This window comes from Mus pahari, chromosome 4 (assembly GCF_900095145.1).
Source record: "Mus pahari chromosome 4, PAHARI_EIJ_v1.1, whole genome shotgun sequence".
Lineage (NCBI taxonomy): Eukaryota > Metazoa > Chordata > Mammalia > Rodentia > Muridae > Mus > Mus pahari.
In genome coordinates, this window is record NC_034593.1 from 76,289,481 (window position 1) to 76,307,733 (window position 18,253).

The window sequence follows — 18,253 nt, forward strand, 5'->3', positions numbered from 1 at the left end:
TGAATATTAACCAGGCAGACCCATGAGAAGTAGACAACGTACCCTTTGATCTGAAGTATAAAAGAACCAACCAGCTGGAATGACTATAGACATATCTGCAGCTGAATTTATTTGCTTACTATGCCTCTCAATAACATTTTCTTTAATATGACTTTTACAAAAGCATGTTCAACCTATCTGTAAAAATCAACTCTTTCCCAAAATGTCCAAAGTGGGCTTCCCATCTCTTATTCCAAATTCTGGAGGCTGTACGTATTTAGGGATTTAAAACTTTTAGAAGAATGATATATTTATCTGCTGTGTTCTTATATAAAATCCTCAAAAGGTCTGTGCTAGCACCCTAAACTATGTATATTAATATCTTCTCCACAGAGCATACAAATACTAACACAAGTAGGTTAAAAATCAACAACCTTGAGATAGCTCAGGCAAGACCAGACACCAAATGCACTCATCAAGGTTGGATGGTTTGTCAAATGAATTGATAAAATAAGTTCAGGGCTTTCTGAGTCACCTTTATTACTCATGCTAGAGACTGAACCCAAGGCCTCATACACGCTCAGCAAGTCTGCGTTCATGGGGCCCAGAACTTTCCCCATGTGTTCTGCTTGCACATGACTGTAGAAGAAAGTCCTGCAGGCTTTAAAAAGAACCTCGTGAGCCTTGCACTAACCCTGAGGAATAAATGGCCACGCCTCAGTGTTGATGAAGAGAGCATGAGCGCAAGCTTGTGAGTGCAGAGTCCGGCCCAGCAGCAGCCGCGAGGAGCAACTGTGGGGATGCCCACCATCAGCCTACACACCCTGCGCCACTTTTCCTACTCATAGGTTGTGAGTGTGCATGCACGTGGAATGTAGTGTGCATGCACGTGGGATGTGGTGTGCATCTGTTGTGTTACTTATTAGAGTAGGTGGTGGTGTGTACATCCATGCGTATAAGCCAGGGGTCAATGTCAAATGTCTTTCCTCCCTCTCTTCCTTTACTCCCTGATGCAGATGTTGTCACTAAAGGATAGCTGGCCAAAACACTCCCAAGATCCACCTGCCGCAGCCCCACCTTTCCCCGCAGCATGGGGAGTCAAGATACAAACTACCAAGCCTGGCTTTACAATGTGGATTTGTGGGGATCCAACTCAGACCTGCATCCTTAAATGGAAGGCACTTCATTCATTGAGCCATCTCCCCGGTCCCTTCATTAGGCTTTGCAATGCTTAATCTCTGGTTAAGAAATGCTGCTGAAATATATTGATCGTAATGTGGAGAAATTTTAATTAAGCATGAATTTATTTGTATTATGTATGAGGCAGAGAGAATGAGCTCACCTTTATAAGCTGCCTATGGGGATGGCAGGTAACTAAAAAGTTATGCGTGATTTAGGTGAGAGAGTGCACAAAGAAAGGAATTTTATTTAGAAGACTGACTAAGGCCCTTCTGCCAGGGAAGCAGATCTGAAGTTTGCAAAATACAAAAGGAATTTCTATAGCAGGCCTGAGCCCATTGGGAGCCTCTCAAGATGCATCCAGCTCTGACCTGCTCTGAGTGTCTGTCCCTGATCTGCTACTCTAGGGTCTAGGACAGACGCCTGTCAGCTAGCACTGAGAGCGCCAGAGGTGAAGGGCAGGTTGTCCCTAACCCTTGCAATTATCCATGTTAAAAACAGAAACAAACATAAAAAATGGAGAATGTAAGAAAAATAAAGTAGAGAACAATCAGTCTTTGGCCTCTCTGGACACTAAATGGAAATATCTGGAGAACTGTCATGTCATTAACAGATAAAAATTAAAGAACCTTAATTAGGGAATTACAAATTAAAATCTAATACAGTAACATCCACTTTTCATCTCATGTATTCTATACTATATGGACTTTTTAAAATAAAAATGTATAAATGGCTTTAAAATCTCCAATTTTAAGTTACGGGCATAACTAAGAATGGAGTCAGGTGATGTCTAAAATCACTCCCTTATAAAGCACTGTCTGAAAAGGTGACAACTGTCAGTGTTCTGCTGGCACATTCATTCCTAAACATTCTATTGTGTGCTGCTCTTCAGTTGGTTGGTTGGTTGGTTGTTTGGTTGGTTTGGTTTTTCATACTTCTTAAGTCTAAGGAGATGTCCATACTCAGCCATGGACATATCCCAGAGAATAAAACATACAGGAGCGTTACCCTCAGAAGGCGCTGTGGATTTGGATGTTGAACATGCGTGACCTCAGTTCCTCAGTCGTTCCTAAGTGCTGTGAAGAAGCCAGGTAGAGTGCTCTTCACAATGGCTCTGTGAGCCTAGCTCAGTTATAGAACTAACTCACTGTGCTAAGTAAGCCACAAAGAGATCACAGCAAGATGCTCTGCTGGTCCAGCACACAGCAGGGTGTCTACAGATGACAGGATGTGCTACACTATTAGAAAGTTCCAAGGAGAGTTTTCACCATGAAGAACTAGTAAGTGTTTGGGAAGATAAATATGTTTAACTTGACCTTAACATTACATTAATCTGTATGTGTACCAAAACTTCACTTGATACCCCATTAATATGCGAAAAGAATTTCCATCAGCATCTATAACATTAAAGTATATTAATCAATTATAATAACAAAATACTGTGGAGAATACAATAGTGATAAATAGCATTACTTAGTTTCGGCAGGTGAGTGAGGGATAATTAGGGAATAAACCAGGAAGAAAGACTACACACGGGAGGCTGTAATCACAGCTAATACTTTCAGTAGTTCCACTGGATTCCACTGAAAAGAAGAGTTCTTCCCCATACAGACTCAGAGACACATCCTGAACAGCAGAATACCGGCCAACAGAAGGACAGCATAGAAACGCAGACAGTGTGAGTTCTCTAATCATATGCCCTGCACTTCCCAAGACAGTTTTAATTCCACAGACTTGGTCTCTCCGCATCTATAAAACACTAAAGTAACTTGAGGAAACTATGTACAAGTTTGTTTCACAAAATGTATCCACTGAACAAAAAGAACACTAAACAGCAAGAGAGCACTGGTCCCACTGAGCCTGGCTGCTCTGCCAGACTTCCCGAAGCACATACTGCAACCCTTCAGCGCTGCTACAATCCAGGGTTTTTAATTTTATAAAATAAGAACACATAAAATGTAATTTAAACATAAAGAAAGAAGGGCATTTTGTCCAAGACACATTATGAATTAATTCTTGCTTCTCTCCCAACCAGGAAAAAAGACTCTTTAAACTTAGGATTCTAGATCTGTGGGTATCTCATAATGACTCACAATGGAAAAGATATCTGTTGGTTTATTAAATATGAAATGAGAGTCATAGGCCTTCAGAGTGTTGCTAATGAGACAGCCAACCTTTGGTGAAACCTTAACATGGCTTCACTTTAATTTTTGCTGTCGCAAAATTGTTATAATAGAAAACCATGTTCTATTAAGAAGATGGTAAAGCTGTGGACCCAGCACTACCTCTGCCCTCCCTATCCTCACACACACTCGATGAAATACGCACCTCACAGGACAGCTTAACAGAATGTTCACAGCAGCCCCACTCAGGAACTGAAGTCGATCCCAGAGTCAAAGACCACGCATCACCTCTCTTGTAGACTGTCTAACTTGACACTCCATTCTCCCAAATGGATCCCATCTAACTTACACTATGGATATTTTTAAGCCCCATGCTTGAGACAACTAAGAACTTTGGGTGGAACAAGAAGAAAAATAAGGCTATATCCACTGCTGACTCAATTATACAGTGTTTTCTTTGCTCTGTCTCCCTCATACTATGAACAGACAGATGACCTTAGCCAATCACTGACCTTATGGAGGGCAGGAGCCAATACTGGTACCAAAAATCCGTTGTAAATGTAGCCGACGAGCTGAGTGCGGATCAAGGGGTGAGCCACCTGAGGCAGAAGCAGATAACAGGACTCACTTTCTATGGTGCCTCAAAACCAAACAATTCTGTCTTCATCTTACATTCAAAAAGAAACCCTACATTTGGGCAAAGCTCCACTTGTAAAGTAATTCTTCAGACCACACAATGATGTGATTTAAAAATAAATATCTATTACAGTATAAACAGCTAAAATTATACTTCCAGCTATAAAAAAGATGTTAATTTTAAAGTTGACTTGAACAAGACAGACAATGAATAGACTGAGTATGCATAAATATTTATAAGTTAAAAATGAATAAATTATAAAGTATAATTTTTGCCCCTTAACTCCTTCTAGACTCCATATCTACCTGTAACTACCTTTTCAAAAAGAGTGTAACTATAGAAAAGAATAAGTAAATACACTTACTTTTCTAACAGAGAACTCTGAAGATACATTTTCTGATCTTTCTGATATTTAGGGAAGAAAGGGTCTGTAAAATATCCTCATAAAAGGTGGACAGTTGTTCAAAAGCAGGAAACACTGCTGGTGTGTTACTTCCCAAAATTGGTTTTCAAAATATAAGTAACATGGACAAACCTTGACTAATGTATTTTATACTTTCGGGGGTTCCCTAACCCTAAAACATTATTTAAATGGTTTAAAATAATGGTTGCCTTTAATTTCAAATAAAGATATAATGTCCTTGTTCTTCACCATGCCCAAAGAAGCAGCTTTAATGTGTGTGTGTGTGTGTGTGTGTGTGTGTGTGTTGTGTGTGTGTGTGTGTGTGTGTGTGTGTGTGTGTGTGAGAGAGAGAGAGAGAGAGAGAGAGAGAGAGAGAGAGAGAGAGAGAGAATCAAACATAAAGTAAAAGGCAATTTCTAGGAAGTCAGGCTGGCTGTTTAAATTACTAAGTCTCTGTAGAGCTGAAGAGGAGCTAATAGTAGTTCCATCATTTTTATTTCCATACATTTCTGCAGAAAATGTTGATAGACTATAATATTAAAGGGAAAATAATTTAAAATGTAATCCATTTATCTTAAATACAAATAAAACTTCCTTTGACTTGGCAATAAAAATGAGATGGGAACTAAAGTAACTTCCCTCCACTTTCCTCCAGAAGCTGTTTCTTTATTTGGCAGATAAACAGATTATAAGTAACATTTTTTACTCTAAAAAAAAAAAAATCAGCATAAAACAAACCTGATTTCTTAATAAATCCAATATAAAGGTAGTATTTATGCTACATAGAAGAAAATTTTGATGAAAACTTAGTATACCCTTAAACATATATAAAATTGGATTTTTATTGAAAACAGTAACAAGAAATTTGAAGATAAAAAAAAATCTAATCAAAAAGCCAGATACACAAGAGTTCAGTGGCTGTTTTTCCCCCTAAAGCGAGCCAATTTCAAAGCAAATTTAATTTGTGTAGCTAAGAAGATTGTTAACTTCTTCCAAATTCAATTGGGATAACAATATTCTTTATGTAGTGTGCACCATTAAGCAAAATAAAGTGTTTTCCTTTGTAAGCTCCCAGGAAGACCTTGAAGTAAAAGTGTTATAATTTGGAGTACTTAAGCAGCCTAAAAATATCTATTTAATGAGCCAGCTACTGAACTTATTTTTGATGGGTAAGTGGATAATCAAAACAGAATAACACTTTTTATAGAGAAAATAAACTCTTTTCATTTGTTCTCAATTGGAACTTTTCAGAAGCCTACCAAATGTTTTCACTCATTTCAGGATACTCCATGGGATTCAAGCAGAGCATCACTATTCTATAAGCACTTCTCAAAATTAGCAAAGGGTTAATTTTGAAGAAATTGGAATAGTGAAGGGTGCTTATACACACTAATCCCCACCCCCACACCCTGCAAGGCTTGTGCTTTGGCGGAAGCTAGCCCAAGATGGCCTCTGGGCTGCAGTACCTGGATGACTGCGTTACAGAACTCCAGCGAGTTCATGAACTGCACGAGGGCAGGTAGCAGGAGCCAGTCGTCCTTCAGAAGGCAGTGCCAGTCCTCACCTTTCTCTTCCAGCTTTGTGGGCAGCGAAGAGTACAGGCCACTGAGTCCCGTTGCAAGCACCTGATTCGGAAACAAACAAACAAACAAACAAAAAAAAAAAAAAAGAAAGAAAGAAAGAAACCAAAGTCATCTCATCTGAAGCTCACAGTCATAAGGATGCCTATGGTTCGGCCCAAAGACCAAACTCTGAGCAGCAAGGGATTATTAATGTGAGGAGGTAGCAACTAGCGAGGACAGGTTAAACCCGTGGGTGAACTAGGAAGGCTAACCCAGCAGACAGCAAGGCAAATGCAGGGCTACTTAGCTATTTTAGTCAAGAGGTTGGTGTGAGTGACTCATCTTTTATGCCAGACACCAGGATGAGCTGGGTGCACAGCAAGTGAGAAGACAAAGCACAAAGAAGATCAGGGACAGGACAAACTGGTTAGAAATACCGTACAGGACAATTTGGTGAGTGCCAATAGAGAGAATTCCAGTGCAAATTCTAGTCCATGGAGGCAGCCCACGATGCAGGAGGTCCCTACTTACACACAAGGATGCTGAGTAGTTTTATGAGAAAGATTGTCTGCATGTTAAAGGTTCTGACTGAAACTTACTAGCAGTCTACGTGTTAGAAAACTTTCACATATATTATTTCCTTCAACCATCACAAACAATTTAACAAAAGAAAGAAGGGGGTGTGGATGACGGCCACTGAGCTATATGATGAAGGTCCAGACAAAGGTGATGATGTGCCATGCCAGTAGAATCTCTCATGAGTGTGGATGAGGATGGCCTCACCAAGACAGCTGGTTTAAAGCCAGAACTTGAAATTTACTTGTCACCTTTGTACCCAGCTCTAAAAACTATACTGACAATATTTGGGTGGGACCAGTGAGGTGAAGAACTTCAAGTATTCAGGGAGGTGAGTGGGAAGAGCCTGGGAGGAAAGAAGGGAGAGAAAACTGACGTTGAGATGTAAAATAAGTAAATATGTATGCATGTATGTATTATGTATATACATATATATACACACATACATATATCATATATAACATGCAATTATGTTTATATGTTAGTACATGTTGTTTATGTTCATATTTTATATATCTATATATTTATGTAATATAATATGATATAATTAATATAATATGTTAGATATTATAATTAATATGTTACATGTGTTATATAACATGTAGCATAAATAATATATAATATAAGATATTATATATATATATATATCTTTAAAAGATAAGTATGGAAAAAGATCATACTTCATGTTGAGCACTTACAGAACAGAGGATTGCAGAAGCAGTAAATTTCACAGGGCGTGGGGCTTCCCACTTGGGAAGGGATGCTAGTTATGCAGCATCTCAGAGACACTGACTTAGCAAATGTATAGACTAGCATGGACTATACACAAGAAGCCATCTATAAGGCCGGAAAGATGGCACAGAGGTAAGGGTGCCTTATACCTGAGATGAATTCCCAGGACCCACATGATGAAGGGAGAAAATTCTTTTCAGCAAATTGTTGTCTGACTTCCACACCACGGCATTTTCATGCCCACACATGTACACTTACAGGCAGATACAAAATAGAGACATATGAAATTAAAGGATGAAAGAAAAATAAGTCAGCTCCAAAAGACACCATTCTAGCACAGACCCCGAATCCATCCATCCATCCACCCATCCATCAAATGGATGAAAACATTCAAGAAGGTATTCTGAGTCAGGCCCAGAAAAGACATAGTGACACACTCCATTGATCTCCCAGTCCATCAAAAGACAAACAAGGAATTACAATAGTGTTAGAAACATCTAAAACGTATGATAAGAAAATTAGAATGCTGTTGATAAACAAAGGTGCTTCACTCAAACTTGAGGGTAGGGGGCGAAATATGGGAACTGGTTTCAGAAGTGCTGTCTAGACTGCTGAAGAGAGTGCTAGAGTCTGGTATATTGAGTCTTTAATGTGATCTTCCAAGACTAACACAATGAATTCAATGATAAGACATGATAGGTCTTAGCACAAAGAAATAAGAGGAAGCCATCAGAGAAACTGATAGGAGCTAAGGTGGTACAGGAGCCCACACTATACAATAAAAGACTATACAATATGGACCATAGCAACACTAGAGACAAAGATAGATAGATAATAGATAGATAGATAGATAGATAGATAGATAGATCTTTGTTCTGTTTCCTAGAAACCTTCATCCAACCATATATTAATTAACTAATAAAAAAAACAAAGCCTGACTACTTAATTTCAGGTCAGGTGCTAAGTATAGGAAACAAAACTGTAAGCAAGAGTGATCCTTTATCTTTTTAAAAATCAGGGCATCTGTGGTCCCCAAGGAAAATATCTTCTATTTAAAGTATTTAATTCCTTGTCAACATACCGCTACAAATCACTTTAATACTAGTTTTGAATGTGACCCAAATGAGTTGTCTATTATAAATCAGAAACCTCTGGCAAAGCATATGGAGGCCAAAAGTCCCCTAGAAGAGAAGTCTAATCTTGATGCTACATTTTAAAAATCAATTACATTTGCTAACTCATGCTAAATTAACCACAGAACAAAGACTTTAATTCTGTGTTCTCCTGGTTTCTTAGCCACTTTGAGGCTCTGAAGATGAATTCATAAAGACAAGCTTAATTTGTCTGACTAAAAAGCTGGGAATAACTATTCAGTATATCAATATAATTACAGCAACATTAATTTTCAAATTACATACACCAGTGACAGTAATTAAAAATAATACATACCTAATATTCACTTTTTAAGTGAGTATTCTAAAAGGACATGACTAAGTTGTGAACAGGAGGAAACCTGCCCAGACTGAAGACACACCCCATGCAGAACTGACAGCTGGGAGGGCGGGTGTCCCCACCACGTTCCTGCCACCAGAAGATAGGGCTAGTCAATGGCCATTCTCTTCCTCAGAGTGGCAAAAAGAATGTGAGAAAAAATATTCTGCAAAATAAAAGGCACTGCATATTCTTAAGAGACAAGTGTGTGTGTGTGTGTGTGTGTGTGTGTGTGTGTGTGTGTGTTCACAGCTATTGACAACTGCATTCCCTTCCAAGGCTCTGAGTTCAGATGCATTTACACCCGTTCTACACACTGTTAGAACATGGGCTATGGGCCATACATAGCAAGGTTGGTGCTTAAACAGGAAACAAGTCAGGCCAGGAGAGATGGAGAGGCCAGTCTCAAGAATGATGAAGATCACAAGAAAGACCACCTCAAGAATACAGAGAGTACCAGGGACAGGACAAGGGACAAAGAGAGGCACACAGAGATGTGTAGGTGGGTTTTGTTTGTTTCTGTTGTTTTGTTTTCAGGTTCAAGAACTATCATCAAAAGTGATTTATTTTTAAATTTCACTATGTAACTTGAAAACTAAATTATAAAAGGCACATATATCTGCATTCAACAGGTGATTAAAAATAAAATGTACTCTTTTAGCCTTTTATTGATTCAGACCACAAAACTGTAAAGCATTATGTATATTCTCAATACATTAAATATTAACCAAGTACTTTTCACTTATCTTCTCCCAAAAGTATCCTTAAGTGAAATTATCATGGGCTGGGGAGATGACTCAGCAGGTAGAGTTCTTGCCGTACAAGCAAGAGGACCAGACTCCTAATCCCCAGCACCACATAAAAGCCAAGGAGGTGAGGCTATAATTCCAGTGCTCAGGAAGTAGAGACAGGGAATCCCCAGAGCAAGCTAGACATCTAGACCAGCCGAAGTGACACTATGTCGCTCCAACTGAAAGACTCTGTCTCAATGGATAACATAGGTGATAAGGAAGAAATCTGACATTAGCCTCAGGTACAGATGTGTATGTGTGTGTGTGTGTGTGTGTGTGCGTATGTGTGCGTGTGTGCGCATGTGTGTGTGCATGTGTGCGTGTGTGTGTGTGTGTGTGTGTGTGTGTATGTATGTATGCATATGTAAGTACTCCATACATGGAAACACATAAACACACACACACACACACAGGCACCCAAATATGTGTGTGCACGTATGTATATGTATGTACCTCCATACATGGAAGCACATACACACACATGCATGCACAAAATGAAAAGAAAAAAGGAAGAAAGGATGGGTCACCATATAGGGCCATAAAGACAGCAGTGAAAACCATTAACTTCTTGACAGTCTGGTATGGTAAAGCTACAACAAGCAGCTTTAGTACAAACCCAATGTAGTTTTGAGCTGGATTCTGCCATTAATGGGTAGTTATTAAACTCTATAAACTTAAATGAGCTGAGCTATTGCAAGGGTTAAAGACAAGGACACAGGCAGGATTGGAGCAATCGTTTTCACGTGGTAGTGGAAGACAGACAAGCCACGCACACAGCACTGAGCAAGTCAAGGTCAATTCTTAAACATCCCATGGTACTCGGTTAATTTTAGCAGATACAAAGATTCTTAGCAGATGGCTTTGGTTGGAAGCTAGCAGCAAAACACCTGGTAGAGAGCATTTGATCCAACTTGCCAAAACAAAAAGCCTCAGACGTTTTGGATATGGGATAAATAACTTCCTACCTGTGACGCTGTACCTAACGGTCACCTGCTCTGATTTGCAAGGCCTGATTTATGCATACTAGACTTTGCCAAGATGGGACAATGGTCTAAATGTAATCATCAACATTTGGTTAAAAAAAAAAAAAAAAAAAAAAGCAAAACAAGAGACAGGATCATTTAGTGCCTACCATTTGTTGGGTACCAGATTGCTAGGGTAATCTCCGCATTCTCCTTCTCATCTGAGAACCAAGAGATGACAGAGCAGCCAGCACTTTCTATCAAGTTTGAAGACACTGGTTTCCAAACAAGGTCCAGTTTGCTAAGAGAGTCATTACTCTTCCAACAGGCTGATGCTAACACACTTTGACAATCATACTAATTAGAGAAAGCTTTTTGTCAATTGTGGCCCTTAGCTGGTTGGTTAATAGCATATGCTTTTATCTGCAACATAAAGGGGCCTTTTTTATTTTAATTATGTTGTCAGATGTAATTATGGAAAACTGAGTATAAATGAAATTATGGGCTCTATCCTGAGGGGTAATCTAACACTAGAAACTTGTCTTCTATTCTATCAAATGAGGTCAGCTGGCAAAGTTGTTTTTCCTCTAATTTAAATGAACTGCACAATGTTTTAAAACACATTTTTATAAAAGCAACAATTACTGAAATCAGCTTAAACACAGTTAATGGAAATTTAAACACTAAAACCACGCCCCATTCTTCTCCCAATGCACTTGAATTTTTAAGTTATGAACTATTATAATCAGAAAATAATAGAATTGAAAATCATCAGTAATACTTATCAAATTTTATCATTTTGCTATAGTTTTTTTCAGAGTACTCTGCATGTTTTTAAAACCAGCTGGGGGTGTATGGCTGAGTGATAGAGTGCTGTGTGAAGATGTAGGATCAGTCAATCCACATGTGTGAGGATCAGTCAATCCACAGGGCCAACAGACAGACAAATTCTACTCCACTCCCAACACCACCCTCTTACTCCCATCATCCTCAGGATGCACTTCAGTCTTGAAGCTAAAACACATTATTCTTATTCTTGTTTTTATTTACTTTAACTATATTTATGTTTTACTTTATGTGTGTGTCCCCCCCCAAGAAAATGGTAGGCACCATTCTAAGCTCTATGTAAAGTTTATGTAAATGCTAACATGGTAGGTAGAACTTTGTTACTTATATCATTATGCAACATGTTTTCAATTCGTTAGTCTTCACACATGTAGATATAGACACATGCTAATACATAGTCTAATTGTGTTCTGCTTCATATATTTCATCTTTTATTTTCATTAAATTGCTATTCAAATAAATGATCATCCTTGTGCCAATATCCATAAGTAAAGCTTCAGGACCACAGAGGAGGCAAATATTCGATGCTAGGAACCATTGCTATACTGCTTTCCTCCGTTAGCGTATCTACTTATATCCTGAGAAGTTCTTCTCTTTTCCATATCTTGAAACACTTGGGCACATTATAGTCACACAAAGTACACAGTTTAAATTAGAATTTACTTCTGCTGTGCATTCTGTGGCCCTAGTCAAACACACAAGGCATGTATCCACACGAACAGTACCACAGAGAGTATTTTCGCTCCCCTAAGAACCAAACGCCCATGCTTTTGCCTGCTGACTTTTAAAGATGCTTCTTTTTTTATTGATACCATGTCCTCTGGTGGACCCAGACAGTGCACAGCCTTCTCAGACTGCCTTCTCTCCGCTTGGTAGTACATGTTTGCAGTTCCTGTGGTCTAGTCATGATTTGAAAGCTCATTTCATTTAGTTAAGTAGTATTTTCAATATCTGGGTGGATTAGTTTTTATTCACATACTGAATGACATCTTGGTTGCTTCTACAATTAAAAAACTATGAATAAAGAAGCTAGAAACAACCATGTTCAGGTTTTTGTGCGGACAGAAGTTTTAATTCCTTAGTGTAATACCAAGTGAAGCAAGTGATGGACTGTATGATAAGAGCATGTTTCATAAAAAACTGTTGGACTAGAAAGATGGCTCAATGGTTAAGAACACTGAATGCTCTTCTAGAGGACCTGGGTTCAATTCCCAGAATGCACAGAGTGACTCACAACCCTCTGCAGCTTCATTTCCAGAGGATCAAATGCTGTCTTTTGACCTGTACAGGCACTACATACATGCACAGACATACATGTAGGCAAAATACCCATACCCATAAAAATGAATAAATAAATAAACCACCTTAAAAAAAAAAAAACGGAAACTATCAAACTGTCTTCCAAAGTGGCTGTACCAATTTGCATCCCCAGCAGTAATTAATATGAATTCCTATTTCTACATTCTTACCTGCACTTGGCATTGTTAGTACAGTCCGTGAACACTGACTGTGGGGGAACTCCTCCTCACTAACCTCATAGTCCATGCAAATGAGTCAGACACACACACACACACACACACACACACACACAGACACACACACACAAATACACATTTCTAAAGGTCCTCTAGGGAATGTTCCCCTGATGTAAAATCATCCATCTGGTATTAACTAGCTAACTAACAACAACAGCAACAACAACAACAACAGCAACAACAACAACAGAATCTTATCGACTCATAGCAACCTGTCTTGCCTTTTCCAACAAAACTCACCAGGAATCTACAAACTATCTCACATACTCAAGGCTATAGTATAAAGACTAATAAAAAGAATAGATAATAGAAGTGTTCACCAAGCTTAGAAAGTATTGATAGCTATTGCCCAACCAAGTATAACACCGAAATCACTCAGAGACTATGAACCCCTGAAAATTCCATACTGCTCACATCTTTTCCTGGTGTGACTGGGCATCTCTAATATACACCACTTTGTTTCCATACCATGGACTAAGAAACTATACAAAATGAAGAAATTTTTTTCACTACAAATATGCATTCATTTTTAAAATAAAATCAATGCTTTAGACCTACAACTAACAGTCATTATCTTGCTGAGAAATAAATTAATTTGGGAAACTAGCTGTGAGGGGTCTTACCTCATGCCTTGATTCAGTGGAGCAGAGTCAATCTGGAAGGCTATGAATTTTTAAAGTGCAAGTATAATCAACCTCTCTGCATAACACAACAAAGATGAACTGGGAAATGGTAGAGAGTCTAGAGCGGTATTTGGGGCTGTTGCTGCTTAGCCAAACTCTAGCACTGAAACTTGGTAGCTCTGCTGCCTCCAAGCAGTTCCTCTGAACACCTTGCCACAGAAGGTACAACTTGGAGCAAATGGAACAAAAGCATACACTCTTGGCACACAAAAGGAGGGGGTAGGACCGGGGAAAACACACCAAGGAGAGAGACTTACGGGACAGAAGTAGGTATTTTCCACGATGTGATTGGCCACCATGCTGTTCTCAGCAGAGAGAGACATGATAAACAGCAAAGCGTCTCTTGCTTGCTGGCCCACCGTGCCCTCCCGATGAATGAAGGGGATCAGAAGGGAGAAGATGAGGAAGTTGGCAGCCCCTTGGTCCTCACTGGTGTGGAAGAAGAGTTCCAGGATGGACGGATCTTTGGCAAGGATGGAGCAGAGCTGGTTGAGCAGGACAACTAGCTTTCCCTCCACAGCTGGGGTGGCTGTCCCTGAACAGGAGCTCAGCAACATCATCAGGGGCTTCAGGATGGGCTTGTGGTGCAGCAGAGGCTGGTAGGACTGGGTGACCAGCATCTCATACATCTTCAGCTGCTCAAGTTTGGTTTCATCAGTGAATTCTCGTCTCAAACTCCAAAGGAAAAGCTTTTCCATGATGTTCTCGCAGACCACAAATTCCAGGATTGGCCCCATCGCAGCATCCTTGGCTTGTTCTTCGATTAGAAGGAAGAGCATGTGTTCTACATAGTTCTGCACAGCGCTGGCCTCATCAGGGGGGATGGACCCATATTTTGCCTGGGTGTTCTTCAAGGGGTCATGCTTCTCTAAGATTTTCACAACCTGCAATACACCAAACACCAGTCACCTACTGCTGTTTACCATAATAATCTCCAAAACACTTCACCACTCACTTTACCAAATTCACAGAAAAAAAAAAAAAAAAAGAAGCCATTGGATACAATATATTTATCAAATATTTCAATAATGTAAAGGATAAGAAAAGCAAAAAAGAGCAAAAGTAATAATTACTTTTATATTCAAAGAGATAACAAGACACTTTCCCCTTAAACTATGTTTAATACAACATGGCCTCTTAAATTTCAAATGCATAAAACAAGTAAAAGGAAACCTGGATTTCTCCCATAATGCAGTTGTTCTGAAGACTTCAACAGAGCAATGTAACACCTTACATACTGTTCACAAACACTATGCCTCACTTCTCCACCTAGAGGGACGCCCTCTTCAACCACACACAACATAGGAATAGGAGCGATAAATGGGAATTGAGAAACTGTAGGCCTAGCACATGTAGAATTGATTCTAACAGAAGGCATAAACACAAACACCAACATCTGAAGGGTTTGAAATATCATTCTTCAAGCTAAATAAATATCTCTCCAAGAAAATCAATTACAAAATAAACTCCTGAACTTTGGAGTGATATGAAGGTTTTGAACACAGTGATGAAAGTGGCTAATAAAACAGAATCAGATGCCACCTAAACATGGCTAAGATAAATACATGTGTATTCAGCATCTGTAAAGGGCAGGCCACATCCTTGATCTCGTTCTCTTTCTTCCCTCTGCTGGGCTCTGAAGCTTCCCACCTCACTGTGCCCACTGATGTGTGTCCATGGGCACCTGAAAGTGAAGCTGTTTTATATCTTAATTTTCATTGCCTTAGTGACAAGAGATATCCATGATGATCCCACTCGATTTACTCCCTTTAAAATACTCCACGTGGCACTTTACAAACCACGTGGCATTTTATCAACGTCTCTATCTTTGTTTCTCTTTGCCTTTCTTAATAACATATAATGCAATGTTTGCCTTTGGCAGTTCCTTCCTGGCCCAGTTCTAGGATGGGTTGTTACATGTTCTGTATTTAGGCAACAGGGTTGTTAGAGTTGTTGGGGGAGGCTGGCAAATACTCAATGCCATGTCAGCATGCATGAGCAATAAGGGAAATTAGTTCTCAGGGAAAGGTATCCATTTCTCTCCTGTCAGAAGCAAGGAAGGGGAATCTGTATGGACCAGGTAACTATATCCTGACACGATGAACACATTTCATGCTAGCAATGATCTATCAGTTCCATCATGAATTTGATAATACTGTGTCACAAGGAGAAAAGTGACCCTAAAACTTTTGAGTTGACATTTTTTTTTTCACGAGAAAGGGCATTTCTTCAGCAGTCCCCCAAATGATCCATGGCCCACTGACTGGTGGCCACATGGCAGGTGCACATCCTCTTTGTCACACGCCACCAGACGGCCCCTTCCAAGGTGCTGCAGAATTCCCCGCAGGTCTACTGAGCTTTGGCTCTGAGTTTTGAGAACATCTACAGGGAGGAACACAGTGACAAACTGGTTCTAAGGGGCTTTTCCTCAACAACACCACACATCCTGCAGTCCCCAAAGTCCCTAACTTGAAGGTTCTACATTCTGAAGGACAAATCAGCCAGAGCTTTGTTGGTGCTATGATTTCCAAGTCCATGTGTTGAGTCTGCTTGTGAGAGTTGTATTTACAGCTAGGCCTCCGGGTAAAATGCAATTACACTTTTCACTCTGCTCACCATGTAAACTGTCTAAAACTGGGACTGCTTTATATATGGGTAGTGCTATGCCAAGCCACCTTGGTCTTTCTAAAAGAACACAATCTGGCAATAAGCAGTAACCGTTGTGAATTTGTTCTTACCCTTTGACTTGTTAATCTGATTTGAGGGAAAATGCCTAAAATGTTTGTGTCACTGTTCTTTTCCAATAAGAAAAAATGAAAATACCATTAGTCCAGATGGTCAAGAAGAAGAGAATTATAACCAAAATACATCACCATACAATATACCTACTGTTATGTAAGTGAATTATATTATCGCACACAAATTATATATAAATATTAATGAAGTGATTTTTTAAAAAGTAAACCTAGGGGCTAGAGGCGGCTGGCTCATCAGTTAGGAGCATGGCCTACTCTCACCAAGGATCCAGATTCAGTTTCCTAAACCCACATAGCAGCCCGCAGCCTTCTGACTCCAGTTGCAGCAGATCTAGCACCTCCTCCGGCCTGTGCAGGTACCAGGCACACACAAGATGCACTTTCATACTTGCAGGCAAACTCTCATATGCATAAATCACAAACATTCTGAGAAAATCAGACAAGGTTGGGCATAGCAGTACATGCCTGTCATCCTAACTTGGAAAGTGGATCACAAGTTCAAGGCCAGCATGGGTTACATGTCTAACAAATCAAAATGGGAGGGAAGGTAGAGAAGGGAACAAAGACAAGTGAGATTTTAAGATCAACTAGCTCTCTCCTGAAATTTGCTGTGAATTTATAATATAGATATAAAAGATCAAAGTAAAAGAAATTATTTTGTATTAATGTATAAAAAGAGAAGGAAAATACTGGTATAAAGCAATTATTGAAAATCTAGTTCTCTAGAATGCCTATATAATATAAACTTATAACTAGGGATATATATTTATATCACATATATTTAAGCAAATATTTATTGTGCATCTATGTATGTACTATACAGCAAAACAACTCATACAGCCATAAATCACTTTCTTCAGACTAATATATACGTATATATGTATGTATGTGTTTATGTTTAAAATATCATTTATATATAAGAGATACATACTGTTATATATTATTATATATACATATACATACTATTGGTTCCAACTCAAGAACTCTACCACTGAGCTACAATCCCAGTCCTGTGAGGAAACACCTTTAAAAGAGAACTGAGCTGGGTGTGGTGGCCCAAGTCTTTAATCCCCAGCACTTTGCGGCCAGGCAGGCAGATCTCTATGAGTTCAAGGCTGGCATAGTCTACACAGTGAGTTCTAAACTAGCCAGGGCTACACAGAGAGACCTGTTTGTGAGAGGGAAGGAAAGGGGAGAGGGAAGAGAGAAGAGAACAGAGAACTTTATAACTGAACATAAACTGGCCGTTTTGTTGTTGTTGTTGTTTTTAATTCTCTCTCTCTCTCTCTCTCTCTCTCTCTCTCTCTCTCTCTCTCTCTCTCTCTCTCTCTTTCTGTGTGTGTGTGTGTGTGTGTGTGTCTGTGGGGGTGGAGAGGTGGGGATATGAATGGGTAAGCAGGTGCCTGTGGAGGTCAGAAGCTGTTGGTCGAATCCTCTTGAGACAAAGTTACAGTCACTTGTGAGCTGCTTGATGTGGGGACTAGCAACTGAATTCTGGTCCTCTGAGAGATCAGCATGTTCTCTCAAACACCGAACCACCAGTAGGCCTTAGTTAGCAGTTTTTAAAATTAAGTAAGTTAGCCCTTCTTAGGACAGCTGCTTTCTAAGCCTTCTGGGCAAGTGGGCAGAGAAACCTGAGAGCAGAATTTGAATAATCCACCGAGATTAAATACTTGTCGACCTGGAAGGAAGGCCTGCATCCCTTTCCTCACTCCCAACCCTGACTGGCAGTTTTACTGCCTGGGAGGTGGGTGTGCATGTGCGTGCACAGTTTTACTGCCTGGGAGATGGGTATGCGTGCGCGGTGTGTGAGTCACTGTGCACCCACATTAAGCAAGTGCTGACTGCTTCTGTGCCCATGTTGTTACCAATCCTGAGCCTTGCCTTTCCTCTCTCGGTAGGATCTTCCCAGGCTCCCTCTCCTTCCTGTCCCTGCCAGCAGACATCCCAGTGACCTGCTTTTTGGGTGGACTCTGAGGCCACACCCAGGACTGGCTC

General features: G+C 39.7%; 1 protein-coding gene across 5 annotated transcripts in view; it reads right to left on the reverse strand.

Annotated features, from left to right (window-relative positions):
• The window catches only part of Fam160a1 (family with sequence similarity 160 member A1), a 224,331-nt gene that overhangs the window by 57,117 nt on the left and 148,961 nt on the right, over window positions 1-18,253 (reverse strand). For all 5 annotated transcript variants that reach the window (XM_029537207.1, XM_021196553.2, XM_029537205.1 and 2 more), the window contains 3 exons: window positions 13,757-14,383; window positions 5,788-5,946; window positions 3,794-3,880 (listed from right to left, as the gene is read on the reverse strand). In XM_029537207.1, coding sequence (XP_029393067.1) covers window positions 3,794-3,880; window positions 5,788-5,946; window positions 13,757-14,383 — 873 coding nt within the window. The remainder of the gene's footprint in view (window positions 1-3,793; window positions 3,881-5,787; window positions 5,947-13,756; window positions 14,384-18,253) is intronic.